Source organism: Macrosteles quadrilineatus, unplaced genomic scaffold (genome assembly GCF_028750875.1).
Source record: "Macrosteles quadrilineatus isolate MER2022 unplaced genomic scaffold, UCM_ALF_1.0 Scaffold_3__2_contigs__length_128488019, whole genome shotgun sequence".
NCBI classification, from domain to species: Eukaryota; Metazoa; Arthropoda; class Insecta; order Hemiptera; family Cicadellidae; genus Macrosteles; species Macrosteles quadrilineatus.
Genome location: NW_026542596.1, coordinates 7,399,019 through 7,419,877, shown reverse-complemented (window position 1 = coordinate 7,419,877; position 20,859 = coordinate 7,399,019). Strand labels below are relative to the sequence as shown.

Here is a 20,859-nt window from a genome sequence, read left to right as displayed (position 1 = left end):
TTTAGTAAGTTTGAGTAAAACAACAGAATAAAAAAAATAAAAAAATAAAGATTTCTTTGTTAAGCGTTTCTTTGGTACACCAGCTTTTCACAACTTTCGTCACTATGCTTAAGTTAACTAAAAAATTACTTTCAGCTCATCATACCTTCAGTGTTTTAAGCTCGAAATGTAGCCTATGAAGTAAGGTTTTACCCTATTGATGTCGATTTTTCGACATATCGTTGGTCTAATGTACTATTACCTTCGTTATAGACGAAATTATTAAATCATTTACTAAACAGCTGCTTATTTGCATTAGCAGAATATAAAACAAGCTGGAAGTCGTTTTGAGAGGTTATCTTTAAATACAAATATTTCGTTTTCTAGCTTTGTTTTTTTAAATAATTATGGTATATGACGAAAAATATAGTTCACCACACGGGCCAAAGGTGACTTTTTAACCCTCGCTCATTTTCCGACCTCGGCTTCGCATCGATCGTAAAACTTGACCTCGGATCAAAAAGAGTCACTTCAGGCCCTAGAGATGAAATATACTATTCAATGCGTCTTATCGGTAATAGACAGGGTATCATTTTACCAAAGTTAACAATATTCTTTGTCCAACTTCGTCAAGATATTTGAAATCTATCATTTGTGCAATGACATAACTGATTAGAAGAACGTAGCCGAAGACAATCCCATAAATTAGAAAAAAGCAGGTAGGCCTAGTTTACATCGACACATTCAAGCATTGCTGAAAATACTAATATTCTTCTGAATTAAAATAGTAAATTTAAAACCTAAAGCAAGAGAAACATAATTTATAATCTATATCAGTGCATTCAAAAGTTACCAAACATACAAGTTTCATGGTTGTTTACCTGGTGAATCCAAAGTCAATGCTTTACTGATCTCTGTCTTCTACAGGCTCTGAAGCCGTCCAACCACGCTACTCTCCAGAGTCTAGTGCACGCCCTGGGTGCCGACCCCCGGGTACCCGCCCCTGCATGTGTACCCCATCGTCTGTCCCCCGTCACCCTGCTGTACTTCGACCACACACTCAACGTCGTCCTCAAGAACTACCCTAGCATGGTGGTCGAGTCCTGTGCCTGCCGTTGAACACGACTTTGGTAAATGCTGGGTAATGGGGACCCAGTGGTCAACTGGTCAACCCTTTTGTAATTTAATGGTGATAGATTGAAATCAACACCCATCTTTGCTTATGGTAGGAATTATTCTTACGAAGAAGTTTAATCATAATGGATAAACAAATTTATTTCTTATGCCTATTGTTCGTAGATAGAGGTGCTAAAAGATGTTGTTTGAATTTCAGTAAATCATAAAATAACTATATAGTCCATCAAACCCAATACAACAAAAATCTAGTGTTATTATAAATCTATTGTTATCAGGTATCTGTCATCTGGTATGCTAAAGATCATAAGATTTATCGGTTAACTATTTCATTGGTTTACATTTTATGGGAGATATAAGTACGAGTTTATGGTGTGAAAGGAAGTGAAAAGGTTGCATTTACAATATTATAGTAGATTCATTTTCTTATAAAATCACAAATTAAGTTTTCCACAACAGGGTTACTGTCAACTCCTCCAAATATTTTCGGTAGCCTAGGTAGGGACTGTTTAATGAGGTATTTTGCCAAGTTGGACCTGGTGGTGGCAGTCAGCTGTTTTAGCGCGGGAAACACTTTATCTCCAGTTCTCTCTAAACAGGAGATAAGTCGGCAAAGCTCTCAACCCACGTCCTTGTAACCCTAATGTGTTTTTATAAACGAGACCGTCCTTCGTCCTTCCACCTTCCGCCGACTTTGACTGTTCTTTCACTCTTTGTTTAGCCTCCTATTAATCCTTGCTTGGTCTATTACAGCGAAATAATAAAAAAAAAACTGTAAACCTTTTTCATAGTTGACTAATTATATAAAAATACCTTGAACACCAAGTAAAAAACTGTTAAAACAATATAATCACGAACGACCAAACTCCTGTCCGTATTCGTTGCTGTATACTGTTTGTATTAAATCATTGTCTATTGGTAGATTTAGGCTTCTAATTTCCATGTTAAAAAAGATACATCCAATTTTGAAATAAAATTGAACGTAATTTAACTGAGTCTCCGACAAAGTGTACTGACGCTTTTGAGTACCGGTACTGATTTTCGTTGAATGCTAAATTTTAATCAAGCCAAACGGAAATACTATATTTCATCACTAGGGCATAAAGTGACTCTTTTTGACCCGAGGTCAAGATTTACAGCCGATGAGCGAGGGTTGAAAAGACACTTTTTGGCCGAGTGGTGAACTATATTTTTCGCCACATTGCATCATTAATTAACAAAAACAAAGCTAGAAAACTAAAAAAAATGTATGTAAAGATAACCTCACAAAAGGACTTACAGCTTGTTTTCGATTTTGCTAATGCAAATAATCAGCTGTTTAGTAAGTGATTCAATTATTTCGTCTAATACTACTATGTTATCATACCATCGATATGTTGAGCAATCGACAACAATAGGCTAAAACCTTACCGAATAAACCAACGGATAAATAATTTCGATCGATACGATTGCCACAATCGAAATTTACAACACTATTTACAACAGCTGATTTTAACTCCCTATAGAGTAAAAATGCTAGTTTAGACCCGCAACGCATGCATTAAAAACGGCTGTTTTTGCTGCAATATGACGAAAAGTCAATTTATCTTTGTTTCACAGTTTCATAATAAGCTGTTGTAAATTTAGATTGTAGCAATCGTATAGTTCGAAATTATTTATCGATTGATTTATTGGGTAAGGTTTTATCCCATTGTTGTCGATTGCTCGACATATCGATGGTATAATGTACTGTACACAATCGTAATAGACGAAATGATTGAACCACATACTAAACAGCTGCTTATTTGCATTAGCAAAATTGAAACAAACTGGAAGTCGTTTTGAGATTTTATCTTTACATACAAATTATTTCGCTTTCTAGATTTGTTTGTTAATTAATTATGCAATATGACGAAAAATATAGTTCACCACACGGGCAAAAAAGACTTTTTAACCCTTGCTCATTTTCTGCCTCGATCGTAAAACTTGACCTCCTCGGGCCAAAAAGAGTCACTTTAGCCCCTAGTGATGAAATATGCTATTACTGTAAACAATAGCATCTTTTATGTCACACTGATTTCAAAGGGTGAGAAGATAAGCAGAAAACACACATTTTACAATAGTACACGAGACTCGTCCAACTTGGTTCTGTTTAAATTGGAAAATCACAACTGCTAATTCATATAAATGGGATATCTACCTTAGCATCTAACTGCCAATTCAGCAACTCGGTATAAGTACCGACTGCCTCTTAGGTCGTGTATTTGAGCAACTATTAATGACACTGATGGCGAAGGAAGGCGTGAGGTTATCACGCAAAGGAAATGTGAGACGAGGCTACCCGGTAGCTATAATATAAATATTCAGGGTTTGAAAATATTTTTCCACGGGTCAATGATGGTTGAGGGCCCTCCTACCCTTTACTCTTATATGAGCAATGTTTACTTGTATGTATGTTTGCTAGCACAACGATCTCGAAAACGGCTTCGACGAATTCATTCAAATGTTGTAAATAATTTATTTCTGGCCTAAAACGGGATAGACGAAGGCCACAACCCAGGAAAATTCGTGTTTCGCTACACTGCTCATTTATAGTATATTTCACTACTAGAGACTCGCATTTAAAACACTATCTCGCCCCGAAATGTGACTTTCGTGACGAAAATTGAATGATACTTTTTATCATGATGAAAAAACTACTTCATCAAAATTTTAAAAAAATCTGATATTTCGTAATCTAATCATTTGTCTTCAGTTGTAACTTTGTTGATGTCAGGCAAAGTAATGTTTGTGTAGCGAAAGTAATGTTTATGTAGCGAAAGTAATGTTTATGTCAGGAAAAGTCAGCTGATCACTAATTGTTTTTGGTGTATGGATATTGACGATTTTCGAAGATCTCAGCTGTATGGAAATGGGCTATTTTCGAATACAGAGTGATGGAAAAAATTAACATTGGCCTTATGGGTTGCCTAGTCTAGTAACTATGTTGGTTAACCAAAATAACAAGGAAAAAGTAAACAAAAGACTTGTAACATGTGTTGATAACAAACCATCCACAATACTAGCAAATTGCAATATACAACATCAGTTGTTACTATTAAGCAAAGATTACACTGATTACTCGATATAGGGGGAAATAGTTCCGATCAAATACTGATTATTTTACTTGGCTCTCTCCTACCAAAACTTAATCTCCGAAGTACTGAGGCAATTGTTAGCAAACTTTGGCTTAACAGTGTAATAAATATTTATAAAAGTTTAAAAAAACATTTTCAATAAGCTGTTTTAATTCAAACAAATTATTTAAGGCTATCATAAACGAGTGAATAATACCATAGACTGCAAAATAAATTGATGTGTTGTGGACTGCGATGTTAAGATTTCCATCATAATACATTAATATTTTACTGAAACTTAAACAATAAAAGTCAAAACCAAAAATTTTACAATCAAAATAAACTATACCGAGCCATCGGTCCACCGCGCTGTACGAGCACGTAATCCCCCGGGCCCCTGTTCTATTATCAACCAAGAAAACTAAAAGAGAAATCAGTACTGTACATTAAATCAAAACCAAATACTAAAATGTAAATGTACTGGAATTAAATACTATTCTTATTCAGGTGAACTTAGGCTTTGATAGTCCTTTCTTATAGTAAACCTTTAAATAAATTAATAGTAATAACATTTATTTCATAAAAAAATATAAAAGTTTGTAATATAGCAAATAACATCAACTTATTTTGTTTTCCTAAAATTCAGTTACACGCACACACTCTCCACTGAAACCTGACTGGATGCACGCCATCTCGTCATTAGCAGTGTGTAACTGCAGCTGTAAGCCAAACATAGATAAAAAACAGCCGCTGCAGCAAACCTGCAGACTAAGCGAATTTCCATTTGACTGATTGGATTTACACTGAAATGTCTACTTAAAAATATAACATTTATTCCAGATTTAAATAGAACTAGTTTAACAAGTACTTAGGTTTGCTGCATCAGGGAGGGTAAAACTGTTTTTTGTCAAATGTGAATAGTTAGTAAGAAATAAAAACATTTTCCAAATTTGATCAAAATATGTTCACAAAAAAGCAAACTACAACAGTTTACTTATTCTCCATAAGAATAACATGGGAATTTTAAATTTAAAATTTTTTGGAATTTTCTCCGTAACCATTAGGCGCATAATAACGCTTCAATATACTAAATTACTTGTTTTTTTAAGCTCTACAAAATGGTTTGGAAAGAAATTGCTAAATTTGATGTTTTTTGGGTCAAAAATGGGAAAACCCTATTTTTACCCCATAAAACCCCCCGTAAACCCCCGTTCCCATGGTCCGATCATGCTGGATCGCAAACTCGTTCAAATAAACGTACGTTTACACGTTTGTACCAAATTTCATCAAAATCGGATCATTTTTGCTCGAGTTATCGTGCTGACGGACACACACACACACACACATATATATATATATATATATATATAAATATATATATATATGAATTTGAACGGATGGTGTTTTTGGCCTCTAGGGACCTCAAAACGGAAAAAAAATCGGTCCCGCGTCCAGGTCTTACCATGAGTACTACGGTAATAGCTTATTCCCTATATGGGAAATTCGCTAAAACAGCCGATTTATGAAATTATATAAAAAATATCTTTTTCCTACAGTCACCCGACAAAGTTGGCTTCCTTGTACTGTTTATAGTACAGAAAGCTGCTAATTGCTGCATATTTATACTTTGCCGTACGGTTTATACTTTGCCGTACGGTTTATACTTTGCCGCACATCATGATTCCAACGAAACAACACAAAACAGAGTGGTTCCATTATGCACGTAATCCGTGTACGCTTGGAAATAGGTTGGCAACACTTAAAGATAATTATACTATGAGCAGCTGATTGACTATTTTATTTAACTACGATTTAACCTGTCATTTCGTGTTTATAGTTTCGGTATTTCTGAACTTTCTGGACTTTTCTTTTAAACGTTTTTAAAACCTTCCTACGATCTTAATAAACAAGAAAATACCTTTTAAGCATTTTTTTTAGGCGCAGAAACCACTTCAAATTACAAAAACATACGGAACTATATTCTCAAAACGCGGAGTACATTTCTTGCCGAGGAAAAATAGCGGAGTGATACGGACCACGGGTACTACTTTCTCTAGGACACCATTTGTGTTGCCAGCTGAACCTAAAAACGTGTCGTATAGTGTTTGAAAGACTAATTATTTATATGCTTTATAGTGACTGTAGGAAAAATATAATGTGTAACACGAGTGAAAAAGGCCTTTGCTGCACTCGAGATCATTCCACACTCGCCTGCGGCTCGTGCGTAAACATTGCTCTCGTGTGCAGCAAAGTTCCACTTTCACCACTAGTTACACAAATAACTATTTCTTACAGTCACACAACAAAGTAGGCTTCCTTGCACAGATTATAGTACAGAAAGCCTTACTTTGGCGCACACCAGTATTTCAACCAAACAACACAAAACGGCGTGCTTTTATTATGCACGTAATTCGTGTACGCTTGAACATAAGTTGGCAACACTTAAAGATATTAAGACTACGATCAGCTGGTGCAGCGTTTCCCATTTCGTTGAATGTTTGGATTTAGTAAACCTAAAAACGTGTTCTACAGTGTTTGAAGGACTAATTATTTATATGATTTATAGTAACTGTAGGAAAAAAATATAATGTGTGTAGCAAACTGCCTTTGCTGCACTTGAGAAAATTTCCACACTCGCCTACGGATCGTGCGTAAAACATTTCTCTCGTGCGCAGGAAAGTGCCACTTCGCCCCCTAGTTACACAAATAACTATTATAAGGAATAAATTTAGAAAAGAGGACAAGAAAGTTCCAAGTTCGTATATACTTAAGAAGGCTACAGCAGGGACTACAATGGATTTAAATACCAAGTTGATTCAGTTGTTTATCTTTTCCAGACCCAGAAATGGCCTCGGCATCATGTTTGGTGAAGATGTTCCTTCAGAGTTCAGGACTCACAACGATGGACTGTTATGTGTCATACTTTACATGTACCATTAAGAATATTTATAAGATTGTATGTATAAGGATTGTCCGTAGATATCCGTATGATGTGCTGTTTTTTACAATGTAGATTAGAAATCATATTTATTGTAATTGTACTTCAAAAAGTATTTATAGCCATAAGATTTAGTATATATCTGTTTGTGTCCAATATTTCCTTCTGATATAGAATAACCATTGACTATAGATGGACTAATGTGAACAAGATATTTAATTTCTAAGTTTAAGCTATAACCAGTTTTAGAATAAAAAGAAACTTGTTCGATTGAGATTGAGCAACCGATAGTGCTCAGTCCTACTGAAAACGTTGTTTATTTAAGATACACCAACTTTATAATCATGTTAAGCTGAAACAATAACTTATTTTGCGCCATAATATCTTTGTTATGAGGACGTTGATGGCGATTAACTATGACGGTTTTAAAACTAATAAAAGAAAACTTCAACTCTAGCATCGCACAAGCAAGACTCATTCAACTATGTCTTTTTTTGTAAAAAAAAACTGGTGACCTGTTAATATAGATGGAATGTATACTTCAATATAGAAAATCAATGTTGTAACATTATGAATATATCGTAAGTAAACATTATCCTGTAAATGGCATAGTTGTATAAAATGATTAAATTACTTTGTGCTGGTAGCATAGATAAAAGAGTGTCTACTCCTTTATTCTATGGTGGTAGTCTCAGTTAGGTTATCCCTCTAATTAATTCCCTTATTTGCATTTTTTAACACCCGAACTGTAGCGAACTCGCCATCTAAACCAATCTTCAGTTGCTACATTGAATTGGGATTAGAATACGTCCATATATACAATATAGTCTATACAACAATGGATATCTGGATAGCTATTTGTATAGTGAAATAAATTTATCCTTTCCTATTCAGTCGAAGGTACAGTATTAACATTTTACTGATTTGGTTGAAATTAAATCTAATATATTAAACAACTTTTGCAAAACTTATGACAGCTAGCCTGATCATACTGTTGGGCCGAATTACACGCGGGTTGTACCAAAAGAAAGGTTATTCGTCATATATGTGCAGGTTTTATTTGTATTTGGATATATGTTAATTGGTTCAAAAATGGAAACTAAACTTTTCTCTTGGAGATTTAACATGGGGCCAAAATCTTAGCCACCCTGACCATACTACTGGACCGATATACACGCGGATGTTGTACCAAAAGAAAGGTTATCGGTCCTATGTGCAGGTTTTATTTGTATTTTGATAATATTCCCGAGTTTTCTACAGACATAAAACACATCGGAGGTTCAAAAAACATTGTTGCCGATGCTTTATCACGTGTAGAGGCTACTTCATGTTCATTGGACCCTGAGTCAATTGCCAAAGCACAAAGCTCACATGACGAACTCGTCAACCTCATAAACAATAACAATTCATCTCTCAAAATACCAGAAGATCCAAATCCCTGGAACAAAGTCATTAATCTTTTGCGACACTTCAACAGGGACCCAAAGACCTTATCTTTCAGTCGAACTACGGAAAAGGGTATTTCATTCGCTACATGACCTCAGCCACCCAGACATTAAAGCTACGTCAAAACTTGTATGAGATCGATTTGTCTGGCCAAGTATGCAAAAAGATTGTCGTAACTGGGCTCGTACTTGTGAGCGATGCCAACGTTGCAAGGTAACGCGACATGTTCATGCTCCTCTAGGAACATTTTCTTTGCAGTTACCATCCCTGTGCCAATGGATTGGTGGAGGGATTCCATCGTCATCTCAAAACTTCACTGATGTGTCATCATGATTCATCCTGGCTGGAAGCTCTTCCAATTGTCCTCCTAGGTATAAGAAGTGCGTACCACAAGGATCTTCAAGCATCAATGGCAGACATTGTTTTCGGACAGCAGTTTGAGACTTCCAGGAAAATTGTTTGATCTCCCTGTTGACAGACCCAGGCATGAAGATCCTAGTGATTATGTAGTACGACTCCGTCAACACATGTCTTCAATAAGACCTGCCCAATCTTCACGCCACGTCAACCCTAAAACTTTTATATTTCAGGATCTTAGAAAGTGCACCAATGTTTTCCTAAGAGATCACTCTGGGAAACGTATTCTACAGCCTCTCTACAACGGACCATATCCTGTAATTTCTCGTGACGAAAAACTCCTTAATAATATCACAGAATGGCAAACAAGTACGAGTAAGCTTAGACAGGGTGAACCCTGCATGTGTGTTAGCCGAAAAATGTAGTCATCCAACAATCAAAAAGTCTCAAAATATACAACCTTCAAACACATCCCTCAATTCTCCGAACCCGGCATCATTATTCAGAAGCTATACAACTCGTTCTGGTAGAAAAGTAAAGCTCAAGCTTCCTGGACTTCCAGTCTCTGCGGGGGGCTGATGTGGCGTCAACTTAGCCACAGCTGTGATGCCTTTGGTCTATACCATAGACTAAACAACACAAGTGGGGGAGTATGTTTTATCTATGATACTTAATTTTAATATTGTTGTTAATTTTGTTAAAATAATTAGTTTTGACTATGTTATGATTTAGCACACTTCTTCATTCATTTGCAAATAAAACTTTATCAAAATATTCGTTCATATAGTTGTGATATTTTGCATACAGATTAACCATCACTATAGGTCAAAAATAGAAATAAAATTTTTCTTATGGATATTTAACATGGGGCTATGAATACAAGATAGGCTATTTAAATGTTAAGCTTACGACAGCCCTGACCATACTACTGAACCGATTTACACACGGGTTGTACCAAAAGAATTTATCGGTCCATTTGTGCAGGTTTTATTTGTATTTTCAAAATATTTATGTTAATCGGGTCAAAAATTTAAATAAAACTTTTGTTATGGAAATTTAACATGGGCTAATTCTATAGGCCTAAAACAAGAATGTTTATTGAAAACCTTTTTTTTATCAGCTACTGTGCATCGCATGGAAAATATACGCACACGGTTAGAAATATATTTGCCTATAGTTGTGCAGAATCCCTTTATAAATCAAAATAGGCTAAAAATAAACACAAACAATTAATTTAAAATAAAAAATTTAACATGGGCCTTACGGGTTGCCATGTTAGTGACAAAATAACAACAAAATATAAACAGAAAATCAAAACAAATTGAAGAAATTCCAATCACATGTTTAATTAATTAATTAATTACAGCGTGGGGTGAAACTAGCACCGTACATACTTTTGGTGGAGTTTTCGACCACTGGCCAGCTCTAGTATGAATACAATAAAAAATGGGAAGTTTAAAAATGAATTGGCTATGGTAATAATTGAATTTTATTACTGTAATTACTAACTCCTAACGTTTAACTCATATAAATTCAACTACCTTTCAAGCTTTGACTATTGATACAGTATCAGTATCTTTATTATTTATATTACCTTGATACTCTTCTTTATCCCATGTATTGATAGTCAATGCTTTCAAGTTTTAAAGTTTTTTGTGCTTTCAGGTAAAGTTTTCAATCATTTAGGTTAAAATTGACAACATAAAATGTGGAAGGATTTAATACCACCGTTCGCTACAAGTGTATCAGCCTACATTGAATTTGGTTGCATGATTTGCAATAAGAATTATTGAAGATCCCCTTTTAATATTTAGTTAGTTATTTAATAATGGTTAGTTAGCTCAGTAGTTAGTCTTATCTGATTGAGTTTATCTGTAAAAAAATATGGGGGGTCAAGGGCCCACCCCTGTGACCGCCCTTGCCAATTATATGCTGTCTGTGAAAAAAATTGACGTTAACTAAAAAGTACTGGCTTTTGGCCATTCTCTTACCATACAAAACAAATCAATGAAACATACCAGTGCCAGAGAGGCGTAAACATAAATATGAACTTAGTGATAAATATAAGCCACCTAAGGTTGACAGCCCCTGTGTAAAAGGAGTTTCAATACTGAACATTTACACGTACCTGGTCTAGTAAGTAAACATAAAAACATATAATGTTACAAAGACATTTAAGTTACATTTCTAAATAGTCAAAATGAGCAAACTAAGCTTACGATACATTTACTCATATTTAACATGTAATTATGACACTAAAGACACTCTTGATAGACCCCTTTCAATATCCCCTAATCCCTATCTTGGGAAGGCACTCTGGGTTGACAGCGCATGTTAGTCACCTTGACAGCGAAGCTGCAACTAAGCTGACTTATTTTTCGTATTCACGTAGTCGTGAGGTCCAGTCCAAGCGTCCAAAATTGACTCCATCATCCGCTCACCGTATTCCTTTGGAAGAAGGGGCTGGAGGCCAACTGAGGAAGTTGGTCCTAAAACACATGATCCACGGTCCATGTGGATCCATGTCAGTCACAGTTACTCTAATCAGTAAGCAAGATGATGAGGTACAGCATTACGTGACGAAGAGAATGCTGGTGACAAAATGACAAGACAAAACTAACAATATCGATTATGTTTCTAGAGTCAAATTCTTTTACCGTTCATAAACATTTTTATAGTGTTTGCCCATTTTGCAAACAACTACGAACAACTACTACTGTAGTGAGATTTTTTGCAAGCTTGGTTTCTTATGGTTTCTTTGTCCAGCGCAGCTGATAGAAGCATTAATTGCAGGATGAAAATTGGAAGCAACCACAACTCAGTGTACATCGAGGCTGCCTGGTCTATTAAACCGAAGCCTGCTAAGCAAACTAGAGGGAAAAAAAGATTTGATGTTGTCACCTGGTGTGGTGGCGTGTCGTCTGAACTGAAAAACTGAACTGTCTCACTGTCTGTTCATTGCCATTGTTCGTTCGTTGTTTTTGTTGTGTTGTGTTGGACACAACACACAATTTTTACATGTTTTGTCAATCAGTCATCACTTATCTTAACTGACTGTTTGGTCTAATTCACTGTAAAATATTGTAAATGAATTAGAGTGTTTTTTCCATACCTGAAGGATTTTGCCTTCCCGAAGTTAACCACAACGAGAATAGTTTGCGAACAAAAATGAGTGAGACCATGGCTGTACCTTCGGATGTGAATGGCAGTATCGTTGTTGAAACAAATATAAACTTTTTTGATTTGAAATATGTCCACGACAATTTTGTTGCTTCTCTAATCAACGATGGTGACATTTCGTTAGATATGTACCTAAACGCCTATCGGGAATTGCAAAAGTAAGTTGAAGTACCTAGGCCTAGTTTTAAACATACAACATAGGCCTAGGCTCCTTCGTACTTAGTCCTAACCTCCATCTACAATTTTAGGGAATTATTGTAAAATATTTACAGCTATGCCTTATACGAAATCTTATCATCAATGTTACTCGTGCTTGTGCCTAACTTATGCTACCTGGTTCTCACCATACCCATAGAGTTAGACTGATTTACCACTTACTTGTCTTTGGGCCCTAAATACTATGCCATCTCAGACAATACATCCATTGTACTCTTCCTTGACAAATGTTTAACCAACATAATACCTTTCATTGACCATTCCATATGCAATTGTGTTGTCTTTGGGAAATAACTTAAATCTTTGATTTGATTTGAATATTCTGCCTTTGACAGTGCATGCTAATCTATGTCATACCTAAAGTGATTACCTCACTGTTTTAGATCCATTTGGGTTTAGCCTAGTAGTTAGCCTAATCCTAGATGGGTATCGCACGTAAATTTGACGTAATGGGAGTTATTTTTAGCGTCTCACCCCCCACCCCCTCAACTGACAATACCCTCCTTCCGGCAGTGCTCTTAGCAGTCATGTCATATGTCTTGCAATGGCTGCATTGGTTGGGTCGTAGTGTGTTTCCTTATGCACTTGATAACTTAGTCAGTTTCTTGGCGCATACGTGAAACTTACATGTCAATACCCTTTGTGAATAATAAAATGGCCGGCTTGTGTATGGTAAAACGGCTGGCAGTATGTCATTTTTACATATTGATAGGTACTCTCAGTGTCACACTGTAAACTTGTGACGATATTTACCTTACTATGCGATTCCTATGTACGTCAAATTTACGTATTGATGCCCTTAGTGTCATGCTGTAGGGCAATACCTTTCTAGGGTTAACTTAAATTTATTTTTACTGTATATCTTGGTATTAAAATAGGCCTAGTTATAGCCTACCTACTCAATCTAACATTAGGCCTACTCAAAGCAGTTGTGCGGTACTCAGTGACACAGCACAGATTGGACTGGGAACAAATTAAAGGTGAATCAAGACTTAATGTAGGCCTAAGTGTTAGTTAATTGTAAATCTGTTTTAATAAATACAGGCTGTGATTTATTAAAATTTGAGTTAAGTTGGGCTAATCTGTTTTTCAAGATCCCAGATGGAAATAACAAAATAAATCATAATATGCTTGAACAGAGAAATAAACACCAAAGTAAATCCAAAGGTTTAATGTGGAAAAATATTGTAACTTATGTACCTAACTCATTCAAAATGTGTTTACAGTTAGTACTTTTAAGTAATGGTAATCCGACGGGAGACGGTAGATAAACTTACCTATTTTCTGGTCTAGTAACGCAATATACTTACTATTACCAGATTTTGCTCATTTTTCTGTGAGGTGTACTGTAACTAACTGCTAGCCTAACTTTCAGTAGGCTACTGTCTGCAATCTGGTAATAATCATAAGGTAGAAAACTTATCCAGTTATATTTATCGATTATAAACTACTGTATAATGGTTAAACTTTTGGCCAACTAAGTAATGGTTCAATTTACCAATATAGGAAGTTGAGGGAACTGACCTACCTAATTGACAACATATACCTACTAATTAATGTTAGTTTTGAAAAAGTTTATTATGATTAGAGGGACCTAACTTATTTGGGTTTTTATGATAAATCTTTACAAAGATGACTGCAGTAGTCTAATGATAAACCCCCATATACCAACTAAATAGGCTAACGGCGCCGCTGTTTAAATGCTTCTAATGTGAAGCTTACTTCAACTGGTGTCTCAACTGGTGTGTGTATGTATGGCACAGAAATGCAATAAATTAGGCTATGTATGAATTTATGAAATATTTCAAAGCCAGGTGAACCCTTAAGTTATTGGTTATAATATACCGGTACCGGTATATCCTTCTTTAGCTCTACAGTTTAAACTAGTTAAGACTGGGACCCATCATTCAAATCTTTTTCAGGTTTTGCAATCTCATGGGAACTGTATTTGGATTTGTTGGTTCTGAAATAGGCAGCAAAATGGATGCGCTAGAACAAGTACGAGCAAAGGACAAGTCAGGACATTTTTCAACAATGAAAAAAATGGTTGAATACGAAACAGAAAATGGACTGTTGAAAGAAAGTTCTTATGTTTCTGGTAGCAGAACATTGTTAAGACTTCATCGAGGACTAGGTAAGTTTGTTTTTAGCTGGAAAAAATTACAAACGTCATTAATAATTACTGTATTGGGATTGATAAAATGAAAACTAGTTGTTTCAGTGCCACTTTCTTGGCTAAAACACTATTAATTACAGAAAAGTCTAACTAGGCTATTCCAAATTTAACTGGAATCGAACCCTGTTTGGATTAGCGGGAATTTGGAATAAGGTGATTTCTGTAACTTTGAAACATTAATCCAGACCCCATTAAACTTATTTTGTTTATTCCCGGGCAATGATGTGTCGCAAAACTGCAACCATACACACACAAACCGTGAACATCATCCTGTGATTGCAGCAACATTTTCGATCACTTATCTTTGCATACTCTCTGTAACTGTGAAGACAAAAGCTCCGTGCGGTCAAGAAAAAACTGTAAAAAGTATCCCGAGGTTGCTGCAAAATTGTGAACATCTTCCCCAGGCACGATAAAATCCTGAACATTTTCTGCGGTCATGATGAAATTGTTTAGCAATCACGATGAAATTGTGTAGGCCTATCCATCATCTGTGGTCACAGAGACATCATTATTGTCTCCCACAGTGCTGGCAAAACCTTAAACATTAACTGCATCACAATGATTAATTAGTACAGAAATCATCTTATTCCAAATTCCCGCTAATCCAAACAGCGTTCGATTCCAGTTAAATTTGGAATAGGCCTAGCCTTGTTAGACTTTTCTGTAATTCTCAAGGAGACATAAAAGACTACTTTTGACTACTTTAGGTTTAGGTTATTACCCACAGATTTTGACTAGGTATAAATTACTGTTATTGTAGCACACTTGAGTCCGGCTAATCCAAACTACTTGTGACCGTAAACTGTTCTAATCAACTGATTGTTTGCATCAACCGAAATAATTTAAATACAGTAAAACCTCGATTGTCATAGGCAATTGAGTTTAGGGAAACCACGGATAATCAAAAACCATGGTTATTCCAACATGGAATGTAATATATAACAAAAAAATTAAAAACAACATAATACTGTGTTAAAAGACATATCATCATCTGAATTTTTACATTTATAAAATAATCAATATTTTACAGTGATAAAAATATTGTATAGTCAATATATTTTAAGTCCATGGGTTCAGATAAACACACTGTAATGTTTAAATTGGTAGCTTCTACAAATTTATAAAGAATTACCAAACTGTAAAGCAATAAATCACGTAATATGAACAAAACAGCTCTTGTAAGCTCCTGCCAGCCATCGGCTACCGCAACGTTCTGTTTCACATGGATAATAATAAACTAGGCCTAGCATTGATGTTCCCATGATTGAAAACAAATCATATAAAAACAATCAGCCTACTAGACCAATAAAAAAATTAGACAACTCCTAAAAATAACTATAAAATCATTGGCTACTTTACATTAGTAAAAAAAGAGATAAAAGCAGGTTTCTCTTCTTCGATACATTCAACCAGTAGCCATGATTTTTTATCACAGGTTACTAAATTTTATGTCATAATCAGTTCATCATAATCATCATAATCAGTGTCATAATCAGTAATGAAATCTATTGTAAGAGCACATCAAATAGATGTGTTAAGCCTCGTTCACACGGGGCGAGTTTTTCAAGCTACTCTAAATACAACTAAATAAAATTTTATCGTTATTTATTTTTGTGATATTATAGGCCTACTTGTGGAAATTATTTATGAACATTTTTCGGAACTTCATTGGATTAAGCGCTCGTTAGGCTTACCATACCTGTGTTTGGACTAGCAAAAAGAAAGACTCAAATGAAGCTTTTTTATCCAGCCAAGGGCTCGGTTCCGTGGTGAGCAGATGAGAGAGGTTCTATTGTATAGGAATATAGGTGAATGTGTTTCCACCATAAGGTAAACAGGGTCATTGTGACCCACAGATTTCCTGAGGCAGTTTTTGAAGAGAGTTGGAGAGCTTCAACCAGAAGAGAAGACAAACACTGTTGGACAGGAGGTATATAACCAGACCCTAGCCAAGTACCACCCCTGGCTGGTGAGGAAGGGGGCAGTCCTGGCCATGTATGTGCTGCCTACCAGGAATGTGCTTCTCCATAGGGTAAGTCATAAAAGTAATCATTATACGAGAATTGTTGGTAAATTAAGGTATTCACTGAGTTGCATAAAAAAAAAAAATGTTTGAATGTTGAAATTGTGTGCAAGGGGTGGAGGTGGTCTTAAATACTTGCATACAGTTTTTCATGGTGTAGGCCGACTGATAGTATCTTTCAGTCTCGTTGAACGAGAGAGATTTTCAAACTAATAGGAGATGTCTCTAAAAGGTTATTAATCATGATTCAAAAGTTTCCTTAAGTTCAATCACAGTCTCGGTGGAATCTGCTAAACATTCAGGGCACACAACACAACACACCAAAAACATGGGTGCTTTAGTATTATATGCTTTAGGCCTAGTATTATAACGACCACAACTATAAGTTGACTTTCAAACAAGATTTTAATCAGTTTAAACAAAATCTTCCTAACTTAACCTAAAACATAGTCCAACCTTAGGTTAGGTTATAATTATTAGATGTGGTTGGTATAGTACCAAAATATGTATTGGTCTGACAATATGTATGGGTTTCCGCAATCGCTCTCTGTTACTAATGCACATCCTATATTAAAAAATCATTTAGGATGATTTTAAAAAATTTTCTAATTGTGTTACCGTATACACATTTGTACATCAACAGGGATTGACCTTCTTACTGCAGAAACGTTAATTTTCTTTCACAACGGTTTTGAATATTATGACAAGACTAATCATCCCATAGAAGTGGAAACCAGCTAATCATCCAAATTTACGAAGTTGGTCTCGGATTTGAACTAGCTTTTTTGGCTGCAATAGGAGCGCGATGGAGTTATTAATTTACACACAACCCTTGAATGAACAAATAACTTTTTAGTTTTTGCTTACCATGTTTTAATTAATAGAGCTAAAAAGATACAGAGCCATTTTATTTCGTTAGCTTTTGAGGGGTTTGAAATAAAAAATACACATTGATGAAGTGCTGCAAAAATCTTATGCTTGGGCTACAGTACAAAAGTAAACAAAGGATTTTTTTCTGGTAAATGCTTTCTATGTTATTGTTGTGTTTTATTAATAAAAGAATAGATTTGAATAACTTAATGAACTCATTTTATTGAAAATGTAAACTCATGTAAAACTGTAAAATCCAAACATAAAACAATCATAATAAAATAATGATCAGCTGATCAGCTGGTATAGCAGTTATCAAATGGAAGCTCATGCACTAGAAGGGATATGATGCATGGCAAAACGCCACATCACGACTATTTCAGAATCTGGTGAATCCTTAAGAGAGTATTCAATCAAAATTTTCTGGTTGGAGCGTTTTGTTTTACCTTGTTCAAGGCCCCACTAGAAAAACAGGCCGTGCTGCAGGATCCATGACGTCACACTAGTGGATAGATTTCATTGATAAATTCATTGCAATCACCATTCCCATATGTTTTAGGTAAATAAACAAGCTGTCTGTTTGTAAGATTTTAATGTTAAGAGTTTAATACTACTATCCACCACTGTGACGTAGTGTTGCGCTACCCGTGCTGCAGCATGGCCTGTTTTTTCTAGTGGGGCTTTGACTTGTTGCTTTACTTACCCGTCTAAGGCGCTTGGGTACACTAGACAAGAAAGGAAACAAAAAGGACACAGAAAATAACTATAGGGTTGGATGTATTTTCACTCAGTCGGGAATTGTTCAGATACTTGCCACTGCATATACTGTTAAAAGATATTCTTCCTGGCAGTTTCCTTTCTGTTTCCAATTTGTTTCCTTTCCTGTCTTTTCTATTAACTGGAACTGTCTAAACTGTCGCTACCCAAAAAAATTACAACTTGTATTATCACAACTAGGCCTACCTTAGACCTCTAACAGCCAAAAGAATAAATTACTTTGGGCTAAAAAATTTAGTTATATTTTTCAGGGCTGTGCAAATAGTTCGAAAAACGAATCGAATCCGAATCTTTTAAGAGATTCGATTCGGATTCGAGAACGAATCTACTGTTTCTAACTGGATTCGGATTCGGAATCGATATTCGAATTTACTGGTAAGAGATCCGGGTTCGGATTCGATATTCGAATTTCTTGGAAATAGATCCGAGTTGGGATTCGATATTCAAATTTACTAGATTCTGATTGAATATAATTTTCAATATAATTTTTTAGACACTAAAAAACTACTTGTGCACTCCGATTTGCTGTTGACTGGTTCATGTTAGGAACCTGACCAACTTGGTGTTAGGCTTTAGGCACATTAGTGTAGGTCGCATTTGAACCCTATCTTGGCTATCAGTAAACTTAACCTCACAGTGTTAGTTGTTACTTGTAATAGTAATGCAGACATAGGCTTGTGTGGAGGATTAACACCGAGGTGTATAATAGGCTGGGCCTATGTTTTAGACTACACAAATTGGTAGTCCATCACTTTTAGCGAGTAACTTAGGCCTAGGTGGTATGCGAGTAATACTAACTTCAATCTGTCACTAAAGCCAGGCAATCTCCAGCCCTTTGTTTGGCATAGCCACTAATGCTAGAAGGATTGAATTTGCTGGAATTTTGAGGTTATACATTGTGCTAGTGTACAGTGTGCTTTTTTGTGGCTTCTGGAGTCTTTTTGTTGGTATGAATTTTGCCAATTCTTTCTTTGCATTTGGTTGACTTGTTAGCAGTTGTCCAATGCTTTGTTTGTGGTATAACTACATCCACAAACATTAGGGATATACTGTGGATCTTCTGGTGGATAAAACAGAAAAAAAAACTTCTGACACTCATCCATACAGTACATTGGTTGTTCTCGCTCTTGTTGGCAGGCCAATACACAACAGCAGCGAATGTGTTGAAGAAATAATTCACATCCTATAATGTATGAACCAGAGTTTGTTTGTACTTCTGACATATACCAATGAGGTTAAGAGTTAGTTTTTTTCTCTCGTAGGTTTGTGGAGAAAACACTCAGTCTGCCTTGGACGCTCTCCCTGAGATGCTGGAGTCGACCAATGAAGTTTACAATCGAACCGAGAACTACTTCAAAGAAATGGATTTGTTGAACCTACCATAAGTTTTGCTCATTCTTTAATGGCTGTGATAACATATTTATACCAACCTAATGTATTATTTAGCTTAGAATATTCGAGTCAGAACTGCAGCGCTCACTTGCACAGGGAAAGTGATTCTTGCAATAATTTTCACCAAAAATATTTAGTTAAGGCAATTAAAGTAGGCTACCAGTAATGAATAGTAAAGTGAAATCTATTCTTAATGGAAAAGAGTATTAAAACAACCTGTTTTGGATGGATATTAAAGATTTTACAATTTTACCTAAGAACAGACTGTTTATCAAATTTTGTATGTTTACCCATTGTTAATTATTTGATCGAAAAGGTATATTTTAGCATTTCTTGACCTTATTCCAACAGCTTCTTATTAAGCTCATCAACCCATCATTTCCCATGAGTCATTTTCCATACCAGAGTTGGACATCCCTACTGCTAATTTTCAGTATTTTCTGCTTTTACTTGCTCAAAGAATATGCACTGATTCTAGCGCACCATTCTTTATACCATACCCCAACTGTACACTTCATAACAATCCAAGAAGCTGGCCAATAACCATTATGTCATCTAGCGATATTGATATTGGTTCTGCTTCTGGCTTTCCTAAGAGTTTTAAAGTTTTGTTGTTCCATCTCTTTATTAATCCATAGCTAGACATTGCTGCCACTTATTTTCAATAGTTTTCTTTTTGCTTATAAAATGTGCCCTAATCCCACTCTGTTCATTCTAATCTTAATCGGGGGCGTAATTAAGTGGCCTGTGTATCCAGTCTTTACCAACCAGTAAGCTGATGTTCGTCATGCTTTAAATAGGCCTATTGAACTCTATTTTACTGTGTTTTATATTATGACTAAGTTTCACAAATTTTTGTTGACAAAAACTACTTTTAGGTGATATTTATTCCAAATTATTCACAATTACGCTATAATTTTCCTGCAATTATTGTTTTGTTAGCTAGGACATTGATAATTTTGCTATACCCTTGATACATTTTTGGTCAACTATGAAACGAAGGTAAAGATCAGAGTGCTGAGCCTATTATATTCACATGTTACCTATCTTGGGAAAAGTGACTTTTCCCTAAATTTATAACCAATACCTACATAGTCTCAGCTTTCATATATACTTAACTAGAGGATTGTAACATTCCATTATCTTAATATCTAATAATAGTTTTTTGGCACTTTAACTCATATAAGATTTTAGGTTTTGATTCCGTGGCTGCCATATTTCAGTATTACATATTGTATGAAGACAAATAATAGGAATGCTAGAAACCTTTAAA

The 20,859-nt window shown here is 35.4% G+C and overlaps 2 protein-coding genes across 2 annotated transcripts in view; both read left to right on the top strand.

The window, feature by feature from the left end:
- Positions 1 to 1,103, top strand: part of LOC128990512 (bone morphogenetic protein 3-like) — a 34,024-nt gene extending 32,921 nt beyond the window's left edge. Inside the window, exon 5 of the mRNA XM_054412904.1 lies at positions 907 to 1,103. Within this exon, the coding sequence (XP_054268879.1) occupies positions 907 to 1,098 (192 nt within the window). The 3' untranslated portion in view covers positions 1,099 to 1,103. The remainder of the gene's footprint in view (positions 1 to 906) is intronic.
- Positions 1,104 to 11,921: 10,818 nt separating this feature from the next.
- LOC128991038 (ceramide-1-phosphate transfer protein-like) lies at positions 11,922 to 20,859 on the top strand. Its single transcript, XM_054413750.1, has 4 exons — positions 11,922 to 12,287; positions 14,268 to 14,479; positions 16,381 to 16,556; positions 19,457 to 20,859. Exons 1-4 carry the CDS (start codon positions 12,118 to 12,120, stop codon positions 19,577 to 19,579), a joined length of 681 nt encoding a protein of 226 aa, XP_054269725.1. The 5' UTR covers positions 11,922 to 12,117; the 3' UTR covers positions 19,580 to 20,859.

Bases quoted from the DNA above. Each gene is read 5' to 3' on its own strand.
- LOC128991038 (XM_054413750.1), top strand. From the start codon at position 12,118: ATGAGTGAGACCATGGCTGTACCTTCGGATGTGAATGGCAGTATCGTT. The intron at 14,480-16,380 runs GTAAGTTTGTTT...TGTGACCCACAG, and splicing joins AAGACTTCATCGAGGACTAG to ATTTCCTGAGGCAGTTTTTG. The intron at 16,557-19,456 runs GTAAGTCATAAA...TTTCTCTCGTAG, and splicing joins GGAATGTGCTTCTCCATAGG to GTTTGTGGAGAAAACACTCA.